This window comes from Neofelis nebulosa, chromosome 17 (assembly GCF_028018385.1).
Source record: "Neofelis nebulosa isolate mNeoNeb1 chromosome 17, mNeoNeb1.pri, whole genome shotgun sequence".
Classification (NCBI taxonomy): domain Eukaryota; kingdom Metazoa; phylum Chordata; class Mammalia; order Carnivora; family Felidae; genus Neofelis; species Neofelis nebulosa.
The window spans coordinates 49203203-49220447 of NC_080798.1; the positions used below are offsets into that span (position 1 = coordinate 49203203).

The 17245-nt window shown below is 44.2% G+C and overlaps 1 protein-coding gene and 1 pseudogene across 2 annotated transcripts in view; both read left to right on the plus strand.

Moving 5' to 3' along the window:
• Nucleotides 1-8467, plus strand: part of ST3GAL2 (ST3 beta-galactoside alpha-2,3-sialyltransferase 2) — a 48510-nt gene extending 40043 nt beyond the window's left edge. For both annotated transcript variants that reach the window (XM_058707254.1, XM_058707253.1), the window contains 4 exons: nucleotides 2211-2390; nucleotides 4598-4643; nucleotides 4936-5055; nucleotides 5932-8467. In XM_058707254.1, coding sequence (XP_058563237.1) covers nucleotides 2211-2390; nucleotides 4598-4643; nucleotides 4936-5055; nucleotides 5932-6105 — 520 coding nt within the window. In that variant the 3' untranslated portion in view covers nucleotides 6106-8467. The remainder of the gene's footprint in view (nucleotides 1-2210; nucleotides 2391-4597; nucleotides 4644-4935; nucleotides 5056-5931) is intronic.
• Nucleotides 8468-11183: 2716 nt separating this feature from the next.
• Nucleotides 11184-11351, plus strand: LOC131500534 (U4 spliceosomal RNA; annotated as a pseudogene).
• The last annotated feature ends 5894 nt before the right edge of the window (nucleotides 11352-17245 follow it).

Sequence of the window (17245 nt, forward strand, 5' to 3'; positions counted from 1 at the left end):
AGAGTAATAAATATGTTGTTATTGGGGGAAAAACACAGAAATATATATACTAGAGGGTGCCTGGGTGACTCATTCGGTTAAGCGTCCCACTTCAGCTCAGGTTATGATCTCACAGTTCATGAGTTTGAGCCCCACGTCGGGCTCTATGCTGATAGCTCAGAGCCTGGGGCCTGCTTCAGATTCTGTGTCTCCCTCTCTCTCTCCCCTTACCTTGCTCTCTATCTCTGTCTCTGTCTTTCAAAAATAAATAAACATTAAAACATTTTTAAAAGAAAGAAATATAGGGGCGCCTGGGTGGCGCAGTCGGTTGGGCGTCCGACTTCAGCCAGGTCACGATCTCGCGGTCCGTGAGTTCGAGCCCCGCGTCAGGCTCTGGGCTGATGGCTCAGAGCCTGGAGCCTGTTTCCGATTCTGTGTCTCCCTCTCTCTCTGCCCCTCCCCCATTCATGCTATGTCTCTCTCTGTCCCAAAAATAAATAAAAAAACGTTGAAAAAAAAAAATTTTAAAAAAAAATAAAAGAAAGAAATATATATACTAAAAGATGAATTACGCTTCCCCATCCCATTTCCCAAGAGTAACCTTTGTTACCAATTGTAATACTCTTCCAGATTTTTTTATTCATATATAAAAGTATGTTTTTTCTTTCTTCCTTCCTTTTGCTCCCTGTGCCTCCTTTTCTTTTTTTACAAAAAAATGGTATCACACTATCTAGTTTCAAGTTTTCCTTTTGTCTTAATTCCCTCCTGCAGCACATAGTAGTATTCAAAAGGTAATGGGATAGACACCTCACATTACTTGTTTTTTTTCACTGAGTACCTCTTGGACTTATTTCTTACCAGCACGTGTAAATCTATTTCACTCATTCTCATGGCTACATGGTGTTCTATTATATGAGTGTGCCAAAATGTATTAACCAGTTCTCTTTTTTAATGTGTATTTATTTTTGAGAGAGAGACAGACAGAGCATGGGCAGGGGAGAGGCTGAGAGAGGGAGACACAGAATCCGAAGCAGGCTCCAGGCTGTGAGCTGTCAGTACAGAGCCCAACGCAGGGCTTGAACTCAGGAGCCATGAGATCATGACCTGAGCCAAAGTTGGACGCTTAACCAACCAAGCCACCCAGGAGGCCCAGCCAGTTCTTAATTATTAAATTGATTCTCCTTTTCACTACTGTAAATAATAATGCAGTGAATATCTTTGTGCGCATGTCTTTGCAGACTTATGAAACCATTTTTATAGGATAGATACTTAGAAATGGAATTGCCACGGGGCGCCTGGGTGGCTCAGTTGGTTGAGCATCTGACTTTGGCTCAGGTCAGGATCTCATGGCTTGTGAGTTTGAGCCCCACATCGGGCTCTGTGCTGACAGCTCAGAGCCTGGAGCCTGCTTCAGAGTCTGTCTCTGTCTCTGTCTCTGCCCATCCCCTGCTCATGTACTGTCTCTCTCTCCCTCCCTCTCCTCTCTCTCTCAAATATAAACGCATATTTTAAAAAATAATTAAAAAAAGAAATGGAATTGCTGCATCAAAGTGTACACCCATTTATATTTTTGATGGCTAGAACCAAATTGTCCTGTAAAAATCTTGTACAGGGGCACCTGGGTGGCTCAGTTGGTTAAACATCTAACTCTGGTTTGGGCCTGGGTCATGATCTCACAGTTCGTGGAAGCCACGCATGGGGCTGTGTGCTGACATCGCAGAGTTTGCTTGAGATTTCTCTCTCTCTCTCTCTCTCTCTCTCTCTCTCTCTCTCTCTCTCTGCCCCTCCCCTGCTCTCTTTCTCTCTTGCTCTCTGTCTTTCAAAATAAATAAATAAACTTAAATGGGGCACCTGGGTGGCTCAGTCGGTTAAGCAGCCTACTTCAGTTTAGGTCATGATCTCACGGTTCTGAGTTTGAGCCCCGCATTGGGCCCTTTGCTGACAGCTCAGAGCCTGGCCTGCTTCAGAGTCTGTTTCTATCTCTCTCTGCCCCTCCCCTGCTCACGCTCTGTCTCTCTCTCTCTCTCTCTAAAAAATAAAATAAAAACATTTAAAAATAAAGAAAGATGTATGGAAACTAATTTGACAATAAATTTCATATAATAAATAAATAAGTAAATAAATAAGTAAATAAAGAAAAATAAAGAAAGAAATGAACTTTAAAAAAAGATAAAAATCTTGTACCACTTTCTATGGCGGTTTATTCTCGTGTCACCCTCTTGTCCTCACAGGATGAATCAGGCGCCAACCGTGGGCTTTGAGCAGGATGTTGGCAGCCGAACCACTCATCATTTCATGTACCCCGAGAGTGCCAAGAACCTGCCCGCCAATGTCAGCTTTGTGTTGGTGCCCTTCAAAGCCCTGGACCTCCTCTGGATTGCCAGCGCTTTGTCCACGGGGCAGATCCGATTGTAAGTCGCTCTGTTGACTGGGAGTGGAATGTGGGTGACAGAGCATTTTGAGAGGAGTCTTCCCAAGGATTGGCTCTTAGAATTCTTTTAACTGAATATTTTGACCGAGAGGGGCTGGTGAAGAGGGAGGCAATAGTAGGGAGGGCCCAAAGTGGTGCGTTAGCTGGGGCCACAGGTTGTTCAGTGTCACTCCTACATAGTGACAGCCAGCTTCCTGTAGGTAGAAAGGGTAGCCAGGTTTTGGTCTCCTTTCCAGGAGGTGGCTCCTGACTGTGGGAGTTCTGCATTCTGAGAATTTTCTTTAGAGGCAGTTGCTCAATCATAGCTGGGAACCTGAGGAAATTTAATATATCGTTTTTTATTTTATTTTATTGAAGTGTGGTTGACATACAACATTACATTAGTTTCATCACCAAGTATTTTTTTTTATTTTTAATATTTATTTATTTTTGAGAGACACAGTGGGAGTGGGAGAAGGGCAGAAAGAGAGGGAGACACAGAATCCTAAGCAGGCTCCAGGCTCCAAGCTGTCAGCACAGAGCCCAACATGGGGCTTGAACTCATGAACCGTGAGATCATGACCTAAGCTGAAGTTGGATGCTTAACTGAGCCACTCAGGCACCCCATCACTAAGTATTTTTTAGCATCTCTATTGAGGTACAAGTCACATGCCATACAGTTTACACATTTAAAGTATACAAGTCAGTGGCTTTTATTAAATATGGTGTTGTGTAACTATCACAATTAATTTTAGAACTCCTTTCATCTTCTTAAAGATGAAGATCTTTAAATATCTAAAGATACCTCTGTACCCCTTAGCCATCACCCTCACTCCCTCTACTCCCACACCCCAGCCCTAGGCAACAACCACTAATCTACTGTCTCACTGTGTGCATGTGTGTATGTGTGTGTGTTAAAATGTATACAACATATGGGGTGCCTGGCTGGCTCAGTTGCTAGAGCATGTGATTCTTGATCTCAGTGTTGTGAGTTCAAGCCCCACATGGGGTGTAGAGATTACTTAAAAACAAATAAATAAATACAAACTCATTTTCTCAGATCACTGCCCACATTCTCCACCAGAATTATAAGTACACTCAGGGCACCTGTGTGACTCAGTGAGTTAAGCATCCAACTTCGGCTCAGGTCATAATCTCACAGTTCATGGATTTGAGCCTTGCGTCGGGCTTTGTGCTGACAGCTCAGAACCTGGAGCCTCCTTTGGAATCTGTATCTCATTCTTTCTGCCCCTCCCCTGCTTGTGCTGTCTCTCTCTGTCTCTCAAAAATAAATGTAAAAAAATTTTTAAGTAAGTACATTCGCTTTGTTGTGCAAAACGCCACCCTATCCATCTCCAGAACTTTTTCATAATTTCAAGTGGAAATTGCATTCATTAATAACTCCCCATTTCCCCGACCCTTAGCTTCGGATAACCACTAGTCTTTTTGTCTGTATGATTTGACTATTATAGGTACTTCATGTAAGTGGAGTCATAGTGTTTGTCCTGGCTTACTTCACTTAGTGTAGTGTTTTCAGGGTTTATCTGTGTTGTAGCATGTACAGGATTTCATTCCTTTTAAAGGCTGGATAGTATCCCACTATATGGATATGCCATTATTTGCTTTATCAATTCATCCATCAGTGGACAGTTAAGCTGTTTCCACATATTGCCTGCTATTTGCCTGCATTTTGTCACTGTGTATTTTTTAAACACAGAAATATAAATTAGTTTCCTGACTTTATCTTATGATAAAGTTTAAGTTTGAGTTTAAGTCCCTTGCTTAGAAAAGGAGTATAGACTACGGGTGCCATGGCTGGCTAATAGGGAAGGAGGGATTTGTACCAAATATGAGGATAGTAGCAAGAAGGTCACTGTAGGCAGAACTAAGACAAATATAGTGGGTGTGAGATGATTGGCTAAATTAAGTGGGGAGTTCACAGCTGAGTGTTGTGGAAAAGAAGCATTTGGGCTGGATAATAGAAGGCGCCAATGTTTGTCTAAAACATCCTTATTTTATCCTAAAGAACATAGGTAGCTGCTGAAGTTTTCTGAGCAAGGTACTGCAGTGATGTGCTCTGGGAAAGCAGTATGGAAGCAGGGGATCTGTTGTAAGGCTGTCATCACTCAGGCCTGACAAGGAGGAAAGGCATCTGTGGACCTTTCTAGATCCCAAGGGCCATCTAAATCTTCTTCTTTCTGCTTGCAGCACCTATGCACCAGTGAAGTCTTTCCTTCGAGTGGACAAAGAAAAGGTAAGCTCCCACCTCTCCCTTGTTCATCCCCATCTCATTAGAAACGGTGCAGATTTGACTACTGGTGTGCCCAGTCCTGTGGCTCAGGTTTCCCCCAGTGCCCTTCCAGAACCTTCAGAGTCCACCCATCTGCTGGTATGCCTGACCCCCTCAGAGGCCACAGGAACTAGGGAACTTGGAAGAACAGGTCTGCTGGCAAGCATGGAGGAACTGGCAGAAGCTATTTAGAGCCGGGCCTGAGTCTCCAGGCCCCCAACACCCCTCATGTGTCTGTTGCCTTTTCTCTTCCCAGGTTCAGATCTACAACCCAGCCTTCTTCAAGTATATCCACGACCGGTGGACAGAGCATCACGGGCGGTACCCTTCTACAGGGATGCTGGTGCTCTTCTTTGCCCTGCATGTGTGTGATGAGGTGGGTAACCCCATGTTATGGGTAAAATAGGGATACCCATGGAACAGAAGGGATTAGCCCTTCTTAGGGCTTAGCAGAGCAAGAGGAATGTGTTTTTGTAGGCAGAAACCAAGTGGCTTTGATTTCCTGCATTTCTAGGCTGTAAAGTATACATCTTCATTTCCCAAACTTACTACTCATGATTTTACCAAATCTGAAATCACTTCAGTGAAAAGTTAAAGTTATTTAAAAAGGAAACAGAACGTTACTACCATAATTGGTATTGTCATAAAGAAAAAATCATCAAAAATATAAATAGAACGGAAATAATGAAGTTAACTTCCAGCGGGATGGTCTTCTCCCACCGCTGTGGGCCCTAGGCCTACCCTCTGTGTGTTAACACTGCAGGTCATTCGTTCCAGGAGCACATCTCACTAGCAAGCAGGGCTGCTGTGCCATACTCGCTCACGCCCAGCACACCCACTTTTGCCAGTAAATTCAGTGTGTGGTATTGGGTGCTTGACTAGCTTTCATATAAAAGTATTACATTAAAAAACAAAAACAACAACAAAACAAAACAAAACAAAACAAAACAAAGGAACGTTAGCAACGGTGGGAGAGGTCCCATAGCCCCAGACCGAGGCGTATCGCTGCAATCAGACGGGTGGAAGAACCGAAAGGGAGCAGCGTCTTGCCAGTCGGTATCCTTAGCTCCAGGCCTGGGTGTCGCGTATTCCCGTTGCCTCCCGCGCTCTGCGAATTGACGAACTGCGCGTCTCTTAGCTGTAGTCGGGTCGCTGCAGCCCCTTTCTCCTAGCCCACCGCGACCCGAGGCTTTCCCGTGCCCTGTCCTCCCGCTCTCCGACGCGGGGTGACCTGCGCCGCCCTCCCCTGCAGGTGAACGTGTACGGGTTCGGGGCCGACAGCCGGGGCAACTGGCACCACTACTGGGAGAATAACCGGTACGCGGGCGAGTTCCGGAAGACGGGGGTGCACGACGCCGACTTCGAGGCCCATATCATCGACATGCTGGCCAAGGCCAGCAAGATCGAGGTCTACCGAGGAAATTGAACCCGCGACCCTTCCGGGCCAGGCGCGAACCTCGGGCGCTGGCTCCTAGCCGGGACTCCAGGCCAGCCGGAGGGCGGTGGCCTCGGCGTGGGCACGGCGCCCCATTGGGCGTTTCCAGGCCCTAGGAGCGACGTCAGGGCGCGGTCTGGACTAATCATGCTGCAAGTCCAGCGAGCGCTGGCTGTCCCTCGCCAATCATGAGACTGGGGACTAGCCGGCCAGGCACCAATCAGCGCTGCAGTCGAAGCGGAGGATTTTTTTTTTTTTTTCTCCCAGCCAATCATGCGACTCAAGGAGAACTGCCGGCCCTGGGCCCGTCTCTTCCAATCAATGGCCTTCGGAGGCGGGCCGGCGGCCGCTGAATCCCCTCTCCCCTATGCTTTGGGTAGAATTTTATTTCACGCTTTTTAAGGAACAGAGATTGGTTCCGGCCTCAGTGAGGTACTTTCCTCAGTGTGTGTAGGAGCACTGCCCGCCGCTCGTCGACCTCACTCGGTCAGGGGCGCCGAGAAGGAGTCGGTGGGGAAGGTGCGGGGCAGCGGCGGCTCGGCTTCCCTTGCCGGGGCTGGTGGGGGGCGGGGGTGTCCCTCTTGACCTCCGGGTGGGCCGTGGGGCGTTAGCCGTTCCTATATGGTGGTCTAGGGGAGATCAGATGGTTTCCGGGGAGCGCGCCTTCATCCCAGGGTAAAAGCTGGAGCCCTCTCAAACCTCTTCAGACTCAGAGAATTTTGGACCCCACGTTTCCTTTTTCTGTCAGGCCCAGATGGGTGAGTGTAAACCCACCAAAGAAATGCAGTGGCTTGTGGGTCCCCTCCTCTTTTCTCGCCATCCCCACCTTTGGCCACCCTATGGAATGGCCTTTCTGACCAGGGCATTTAGCATCTCACCAGAAAACTAGAACTGTATTCACCCGTTGCTAACGGGCGGAATTCGCCTAGGGCCTAACTCTGGAACACAGGTGTAAGGAACACGGCAGGGGACAAGGAAGCCCAGTCACTTCAGATGTAAGGTGCTTCTCACTCTCGTGTACTCTCGGCCCCTACTGTTCACCCAAAACCTTTTCAGTGGCTCTTCTTAGGCCCTGGGCCTCCTCACCAGCCTACCTGTCCTGAAAAAAAATCAAAACTTGCCCTGGGGGTTGGGGGGCACTGTTGCATCTTCACTCCCTACCGCCCCCCACCGCCCGCTCTCGCGAATAATCGAGCGCGCGCACACACTCGCGCGCGTTTGGCCTGCTCTAGGGAGAGGGAGCAACACATGGGAAAGAAGGCTGGAGATGGGGAACCCAGCTTGCCTGGTGCATGCACCTTCTTCCTTCATCCATCACCCCAAAGAGGAGTAGGAAACCTTTGCTTGGGGGTGGAATTTGCTTTGGTCTCGTAATTTAATTAACTTGAGGTTACCAGGGATGGCTGACCAACAAAGATTTTTTTAAAACTCTACGTTGGCCATGCAGATAGCTGGGATTCTAGCTGGGGAGGAGTAGACTTGCCCGCTTGCATGCCTCCTCTCCTGCCCTTGTGTCCCCTCTGCCCCATGCTCACTTCCTGCCTCCTTGCTCTAACCCACTTTCCGTTTCCAAATCTAGAAGGGCAGGGAAACCAACAAACGGGTTACAACTGGAATTTACCTGCATGACTGAACCCAGCTGAAGCTCTGACAGGAAGCTGTTGATGGTATTCTCACCTTACAAGGTTGGGGAAATTTCAGAGGGGGGTAAGGGCTTCTGTGAAGTTTCCAAACTACTAATAGGATCCCCCTTCCCAACAGTGAGGAACACAAATACCACCCTTTATCTTAGTGAGTTGATACCACCAAGCAGCCTCCTGGCCATTGGTGTAGTTCCTGCAGCTGGCTGGGGGAACAGGGACCAGCAGGGAGTATTTTAGAAGAGGATTAGGGCAGGGCAGTGGGCACCCCTAAAAGTTAATATATTGAGAATGTAGCTAGAGTCTGTTCCTTTCCAATTCCAAAAGTAGGAGGAGTAGAGCATGAGGGTGGATTTGGGGGGCCTTTAGTGGAATGCCTCTCTCAGGGCCTACCCCATCATTTTAGAGAGTCAAGGCACCAGCCATTCTTGCCAGTCTCAGCTCAGTGCTTCCTGAAGAGGCAGTTTGGAGTGTTTAGAAGATGAAAAAATGCGATTATGCCAAACAGTATTGAGCAGAATAATTTATTTCTTTTCTGTTCCTTTTTCTTTTTGTTTTGTTTTGTTTAAAACGTTAATAAATCCCCTTTCTGGAAGAGGTAGGTCCCAGCATCCAGCCCAGATCTCCTTTTCTGCAATAGTTATTTAAACAAATGTTTTTTATTTTCTTCCCTTTCTCTCTCTTTCTGAATTAAAAAGAACAAAAGAACTATATAGTCATTTGTCTATTTGAAATGGGTATGGTTGTGGAAAGAAGAAATCTCTGTCAGCTGGGAGCTATGACCAAGTAATGACTAAGAACATTGGGTGGAAGGTTCGAAGGAGAAAAGAGCATGACTCCAAACACCTGCCCCCGTATACACGAGGCCTCCCAACCCAGTCCACCAGCAGTGCCCTCTGAAATAGTGATTCTTCACCACTGTCCTTTGGGACACGTGAGTGGTTCAGCAGGGCAGAGACTGTCCATTGCCAGGGGCCCCACAGCATGCAGATCCAGCAGGCACCAGGATGGGGTTTCCCACAACATTTCCAGGTTCTGCAGAACTCCCTGTGATGCTGTAGGTGTGGGTTGGCAGGAAATTGACAGAATGGGAGGAGCAGGTTGCACAGGCATCCGAGGCACTTCCTTGGACCATTTGGACCCCTAGGGTCTACTTTGTGCAATGGAATGCCACCAAACATCCAATTTTATAGTTCAATGGACCAACTACTATGGATCTCACAACAGACAGCTTTGAGTCTAAAGTCACTTGGTGTCCTGCAATTCACTTTCTGCCTGTGCCCAAGAGCAATCCAGGAGTTGCTTTTCACTTGGAGAATAACTTTTGGTAGAGGAGCATATTGGTATTTTTCTAAAACCCTAGAACAGGGGCTATAGTTCTCTTACTTGGAGTTGTCAGAGACTCCTTCCATCTTTCTCTCTCTACCACAGACACTCTGTTAGCATTTGGTTGCCTGGGTCCTAAAGCCTGGTGGCAGGACAGTGTACGCATAGGCTAGACTTCTGAGAACCATTTCTTGTTTGGGTCCCACTCAACTCAAAGCCAGCTGCCTTACAGGTCACTAATTGGTTGGAGCAGCACTCCCCAATGTTGTACCTGTTGCCTCCACAATCAAGAGTTCCACCAAATTGTGTATCTTTTTTTTTTTTTTTTTAATGTTGGCCGAGGGCTGTGTTGCTTTGATCCCACAAAGATATCATATCTAGAACAACAGGTCAGCATTACCATTTGATTGCATTTGCAATAAACTGTCAGTTTTTAAGAGTCAAATGGTGAGTAAATGGGATGAGGAAAAAATCACCCACCCCTGTATAACTCAAGTTTGATGGCAGCACCAATTTCTGTAGATGCTGTTAGAGTGTGGTGTTGACTTTTTTTTTTTTTCCACTTACTACTTTGGACATGGTCCCAGGGACTTCTGTTTGGTCCATCTATCGTAGTCACCCCCATTCCATGGGTAAGGTTGTCAATCTGGGGATTTCGCCAGGTAGTAAATGTCTCTTCCCTTTTGGGACAGGAAATTCCAGGCATGACTAATATTTTTGCAGTTTGCTTTATTGCCCTTTGCAGATACTGAGGTTTTTTTACAAGTTGAAGGTTTGTGGCAACCGTGCAATGAGCAGGTCTATCAGCACCATTTTTCCAACAGCATTTGCTCACCTTGTGTCTGTGTCACATTTTAGTAATTCTCACAATATTTCAAACTTTTTCATTACTATATTTGGTATAGTGATCTGTGATCAATGGTTACAACTTGCTGAAAACTCAGAAGATGGTTAGCATTTTTGAGCAATAAATTGTTTGTTTTTAATTTTTTTTTTAATTTATTTTTGAAAGAGACTGAGTATGGGGCGCCTGGGTGGCTCAGGTGGTTAAGCATCCGACTTCAGCTCAGGTCATTATCTCACGGTTCGTGGGTTCAGGCCCCGCGTCGAGCTCTGTGCTGACAGCTCAGAGCCTGGAGCCCACTTCAGATTCTGTGTCTCCCTCTCTCTCTGCTCCTCCCCCACTCAGGTTCTGTTTCTCTGTCTCTCAAAACTAAAACATTAAAAAAAAAACTAAAAGAAAAAAAAAAAAGAAAGAGACTGAGTGTGAGTTGGGGAGGGACAGAGAAAGAAGAAGACAATCCAAAGCAGGCTCCAGACTCTGAGCTGTCAGCACAGAGCCCAACACGGGGCTTGAACCCACAAACTGTGAGATCATGACCTAAGTCGAAGTCGGAGGCAGTTGGCTTAACCATCTGAGCCACCCAGGCGCACCAGGGCATAAACATTTTTATACATAATGCTGTTGCACACTTAATAGGCTACAGTATAGTGTAAACATAACTTTTATATATACCAGGAAACCAAAAAATTCATTACACTCGCTTCATTGTGATACTTACTTTATTGCTGCAGTCTGTGACCCAACCTGCAATCTCTCAGAGGTATGCCTGTACCTTAAAATGGGTCTGTGGTCTTATTGGACCCACCATTAAATGAACTTGGATCAGAGCTCCATCTATCATTTGCCATAATAAGCCTGACTCTAACTGGTGGGCCATTTTGGTTGGATGTGAGAGCTTGTATCTGATAACTCCTGAAGCTCTGGGTATTTCCCTTTCCCTAGTGCACTGTCACTTTGGGAAGTAGGTCCCTCAGGAAAGACATGGGGGAAGATTCAGGTTCCACACCTGACCTATGTCAGAGAGTCACTCCTCAAAGGACCCTGGAATCCTCTTGAAAAAGAGGCTCCATGTGTGACCTGAATTAGGTCTGGGAACTGGGTGAGAAGCTGTGAATCCCCAAGACTGTGACCCAGGCTCCTCAGCAATCTTTGAATTTCTGCTCCCATGCATGTTAAGCAGAACCTTAGTAGCCTGCTTGGCATCTAATTCCTAGAAATCCTAATGGTCCATTAACTATTGTCCCAAATCCTTGTAGGTCAGCTTTGCACAGTGGCAGTATCGTAGCCAATGAGGTTTATCCGAGGCGCAATTATTGCTAATTGAAAACTTTTCCCAAATCCTTGTAGGTCAGAACTCTAATTATCATCCTGTGGTCTGTTGTGGTAATGTGCCCACCACCACAAGTAGTAGGCACGTCTTTTTGGACTTTATCATGTTGGGATTACATCATTCTGACTTACACATGACAGCCAACAGAGTTCATCAAAGATGGCACACCAATCACTAATGCATTTTTTAATTTTTTAAAACATTTTTGATGTGGGATATAATCTATATGCAGAAAAGAGCGTAAAGATCAATGTACTAAAATAGATAATTTCATGAATTATTTTTTTAAAGCTCCTAATGGGGGTTTATTTGGCAAATTTTATAGATAAATAGATAACATTTCTATGGTAAAGAAAAGCAACTTCCACTGCCATTTCATTATCAAAATGGACTGGGGAAAAGGAGAAGAGAGGTGGTTGAACATGTTATTTGGAAGAATTAGAAAAACTAGAATGTTGTATATTTTTCCAGCGTCAATGAGATATAACTGACATATAACATTATGTAAGTGTATAAGGTATACAACATCGTGCTTTTATATGTGTATATGTTCCAAAATGATTACCACAATAAGGTTAACACATCAGTCATCTCATATAATTAACATTTTGTGTGTGTGTGTGGTGAGAACTTTTAAAATCTCTCTTAGCAACTTTCAAATATACAATACAATATTGTTAACTATAGTCACCATGCTGTACGTTACATCCCCACAACTTATTTATCTTATAACTAGAAGTTCATAGCTTTGACCACCTTCACCCCACCACCTCCTCCCCCTGGCAACCACCAATCTGTTTCTATGAGTTTGTTTTTTTTTAAGATTCCACCTATTAAAAAAAAAAAAAAAAAAAGATTCCACCCAAAGTGAGATCATATAGTATTTCTCTGTCTTATTTCACTTAGCAAAATGTCCTCAGTCCATCCATGGACTTTGTTGTTACAAATGGCAGGATTTCCTTTTTTATAACTAAGTAATACTCTATTTTATATGCCCCACCCCCACCCTCACACACCACCACATTTTCTTTTCCCATTTTTCCGTTGATGGGCACTTCGGTTTTTCTATGTCTTGTATATTGTAAAAAATACTGAATTGAACATGAAGGTGGAGAGATCTCTTTGATTTCATTTCCTTCAGATAAATACCCAGAAGTGGAATTGTTAGGTTATATAATAGTTCTCTATTCACATGCAAAAGAATGAAGCTGGATCCCTGTCTTAAATCAGTCACAAAAATGATTCCAAATAGAGTAAGGACTTAAATGTAAGACCTGAAACCATAAAACCCCTAAAAGAAAATATGGGTGAAAGCCCCTTGACATTTGTCTTGGCAATCGTTTTATGGATATGATACTGAAAGCACAAGCAAAATAAACAAGTGGGACCACATCAAACTATAAAGCTGCTGCACAGCCAATGAAACAATCAACAAGATGAATGACAACCTCTGGAATGGGAGAAGATATTTGCCAAACATATCTGATAAGGGTCTAATACCCAAAATATATAAGGAACTCCTACAACTCAATAGCAAATAATTAATTAGATAGATAGATAGACCATTTAAAAAGTGGGCAGAGGATCTGAATAGACATTTTTCCGAAGAAAATATTCAGATGGCTAAGAGACACATAAAAAGGTGCACAACACACTAATCCTCAGGGGAATACAAATGAAAGCCACAATGAGTTATCCCCTCACACCTGTTAGGGTGGTTATTATCAAAAAGTTGAGAGATAATTGCTGGTGAGGGTGAAGAGGAAGGGAGCCCTTGTGGTGAGAATGCAAATTGGTGCAGCCACTATGCAAAACAGTATGAAGGCTCCTTAACAAGTCATTTTCAGATGAACACTCATAGCCACCACCCAGGCTGTGGGAGTAGTCCAGAGGCCTCCCCACTCCATCTTCCTTGCCAAGCACAACCCCCTTCCTGTCTCTGAAGGTGATCACTGCCCTGACATTCATGTTCACTTGAGTCTATTTCTGGATACTCTGTTTCATTAGCCTGATTGCCTAGACCTAAGCCCATATGGAAACGTAGTTAATAATAAATATGGCCTCTCAAATCATTTAGGAAAAGAGGGATGCTTACATAAATTTTATCAGGATAACTAGATAACTATTTGGAAAAAGATACAATTACAGTCCATACCTTAAACTATTCACCAAAATGCCAAGTGAATCAGAACTAAATGTAAAAAAATAAAACCCTAAATATGGTAGCTCTTTGATTTACTAAAACAGATAAATTTCAGCTTTGTAGTTCGTTTTAGATTGGGATTTTTTTTTCACGCTCTATATAGTTCCCTGTATTGCTAAAAATGGGAACTTTTTCATGCTGTTTGTGTGTTCCAAACATTTTGTTAAATTCCTTTTCTACTGATGTAATTGCCCCCATTTCATTTGTCCGTAGGCGTTTATCCCTTATTCATTTTTTCCTTATAGGTTATAGGGGTTGTGGGAAAGCTAGGTTACGTGCAATGTTTAATCATATACTTAGTAGACACCTTTTCCTTCCTTGGTTTCCCTCTGTCTCCACAGAGTAGGCTCTTCGTGATTGCTTATTTAACTCCTCTCTGTCATGATGGAGGCTTTTGAAATAATTCGGAATTGAAGATTGTTTTCAGAAATAGTAGATCAAGAAACTGCTTGGGAACTTTGTACATGGATGGGGCTTACCTGCTATCTGGGTGGCTGGCCAGGGAACCAGACATTCCATGGGGGTGAAGGGGTAAGGATGAGCTGGGTTATGTTACGGTAACAAATACCCCTGAAACTCCCACTGGCTCAAAACAGAAATGTTTGTCTTTCACTCAAGCCACATTTCCTTCCCAGGGATCTTCACTCATCATGGTTACTCAAGGACCCAGATGGGTAGTGGTACCATCTGTGGTGGATTTGTGGTCTCAGGGGCAGGGAAAAGAGAATCTGGCGAACCGCAAACTGTCTCTTAATGTCTACTCACAATTCCTTGATGCCAAAGGAGTCCCATGGCCATGCCTGAGTTTACCTGAGATGTGAAACTCTTCTCTAGGTGAAGTACCGTGTGTGGATGAGCAATAATACAGTCTATAACACAGAGGGCTCTTCAGAGAGAAGTGCTTGGATGTATGGTTTGGACAGGGGCGGATGGATGCCTGGGAAGGGAAGGAAGGGGTTAAGTATTTTACCCACCAGGGAACAGCTGCAGGCTGCCATTCAGCAGGCTAGGAGCTCCTTCCTGTAACATGTTTGGCAAGGTTGGGAACCATCCTTCTTTGCTAGGTGAGAGAAAAGATTGGATCCTAAAACTGTATTGAAAAATGAAAATATTGCGAGGAAAATGAAAATCAAAACATTCTTTTCTGAGTGTAATTTAGGAATCAGTGCTCCTTCTCACCACCCTTCCAGAAAAATCACAGCTTCTGCAGCAAGTCTATGCCTGGGTGACAACCAACCCACAAAACTGCAAGAAGATGCCCCCTCTTCCCACTCTTGCTGAACCATGGCTATCAGGGCCAGCCTGTTCCTGAGAATACAGAATTAACACCTTTCATCTAACAACGGATTCTGTTCTTGAGCATAATACAGGCTCTTTATGGCAGCATGGTTTCCCTCCAGGGAGAAGGTAGAGAGAACATTTGGTGTCTGCATTCAGAGGCATCAGAGTTTAATCCTCCCTTTGCTATATACTCTTTGTCTTTTTTTTTTTTTTTTTACATAAAAACATAATATATTCATTACAAAAATAATTCAAACATTTCATAAATATATAAAGTAAAACATGGAAGACTTCCTGCAGTATTTCATTTGTATTTATAACTTGTCATAAAATGGGTAAAGGAAACCATAGAAGAAAAGGGAACCCTGCCCACTTTGGACCACTGTTCTAGTCTCCCAGGCTTTGTCTCCAGAGCTCTTCCTGTGCAACCCATTTCCTTACGCCCTTCCATTCAAGGGAAGGGTCTGGAATCTCAGCTTTCTTTGCTATGAAGAATAACTAAGTTTTAAGACTTGAACATACATCAAAAAAATTTTTTTAAGTATCAAAGTCACCTTAACCATGTGATCAAGATTAACATCACCAGTCTATACTTACATAAATACATGATTCAATATATTAATAAATGGGGAAGAGACAAATCTCCCATGTAGAATTCCAAATAATTTATGTAGCTACTGTGCCCTCATGGAGGGGGAGCATGCTCCCCACTCCTTAGATGTGCATAGTGACTTCCTTTCAAAGACTAAGGTATGGAAAGGAGGGGAGAAAGAGTAATTTTACAGTGGAAAAACCTGACAAACACTACCTCAGCCAGGTCATCAAGGTCAACATTAGCGACCTTGCTGACACTGATGTCATGTTGATTATATGTGCCTTTGTTATGTGATGAAAATGAAAATTTACCTCTGTGGTCTTCCTTCAGACTTCCATGTTAGACTTTAAAGAGAAATCATTTTATTATGTGACTCTAATGAAATTTGGTTTGTGTTTTTATTCTTGCTTTAAAATGAGAGTATAACTAAGATTTTGTTTTTTTACTTTTTTAAAATTTTATTCTTAAGTAATCTCTACACTCAATGTGGGGCTTGAACTCATGACCCTGAGACCAAGGGTTGAATGCTTCACCAGCTGAGCCAACCAGGTGTCCTCAAGAGTATGTATATATATATATATATATATATATATATATATATATATATATAATTTTTTTTTAAGTTAAATATATATATATTTTTTCTCTTTTTTAGAGAGTGAGAACACAAGCGGGGAGATGGGTGGGCGGGGAGAGAGAGGGTAGGAGAGAAGGGGAGGGAGGGAGAGAGAGAGAGAGAGAGAGCGAGAGAGAGAGAATCTTAAGTAGTCTCGAGGCTCAGTGTGGAGCCTGACACAGGGCTCGATACCTCAACCCTGGGATCATGTCATGAGCTAAAATCAAGAGTCGGACTCCCAACCGACTGAGCCACCCAGGTGCCCCAATATAATTAGGATTTTAAATATAGGATTCCCATTTATTGAATTTATCTCAATGACTATCTTCCTCTTTTCCCAAATTTCTAATATTTTTTTATTGCTGTCCAGTGGTATGCTGGTGAATTGTCTCTCTAAAAACAAATAAAACCCTGATTTAAGTAGGCTCCATGCCCAACGTGGGGCTTGAACTCAGGACTCTGAGATCAAGAATCACAGGCTCTGAGCCAGCCAGTCAACCCAAGCAATTTGTAGTTTTTGCTCATTTCTGTGGTAAACACACCCAAAATGGTCAGTTTCAAATTAACAGTGACTTACTGCTTGTGTGTTTCAGCATGCCACTGTTTTTGTCTAAATTTACTTTAAAAAAAAAAATTTTTTTTTAAACGTTTTATTTATTTTTGAGAGAGAGGGAGAGACAGAGCATGAACAGGGGAGGGTCAGAGAGAGGGAGACACAGAATCTGAAACAGGCTCCAGGCTCTGAGGTGTCAGCACAGAGCCCGACGTGGGGCTCGAACTCATGGACCGCGAGATCATGACCTGAGCTGAAGTCCGCCGCTTAACCGACTGAGCCACCCAGGCACCCCACTTTTTTTTTTTTTAATGTTTATTTATTTTTGAGAGAGGGGGCAGGGGAGGGGCAGAGAGGCAGACAGAGAATCCAAAGCAGGCTCCAGGCTCTGAGCTGTCAGCACAGAGCCCGACATGGGGATCAAACCCACAAGCTGTGAAATGATGGACCTGAGCCAAAGTCGGGCACTTAACCAACAGAGCCACCCACGCACCCCCAAATTTACTTCTTAATCTTATGGTCTTTTTTTTTTTTTAACGTTTTTTTATTTTTGGGACAGAGAGAGACAGAGCATGAATGGGGGAGGGGCAGAGAGAGAGGGAGACACAGAATCGGAAACAGGCTCCAGGCTCCGAGCCATCAGCCCAGAGCCTGACGCGGGGCTCGAACTCACGGACCACGAGATCGTGACCTGGCTGAAGTTGGACGCTTAACCGACTGCGCCACCCAGGCGCCCCTCTTAT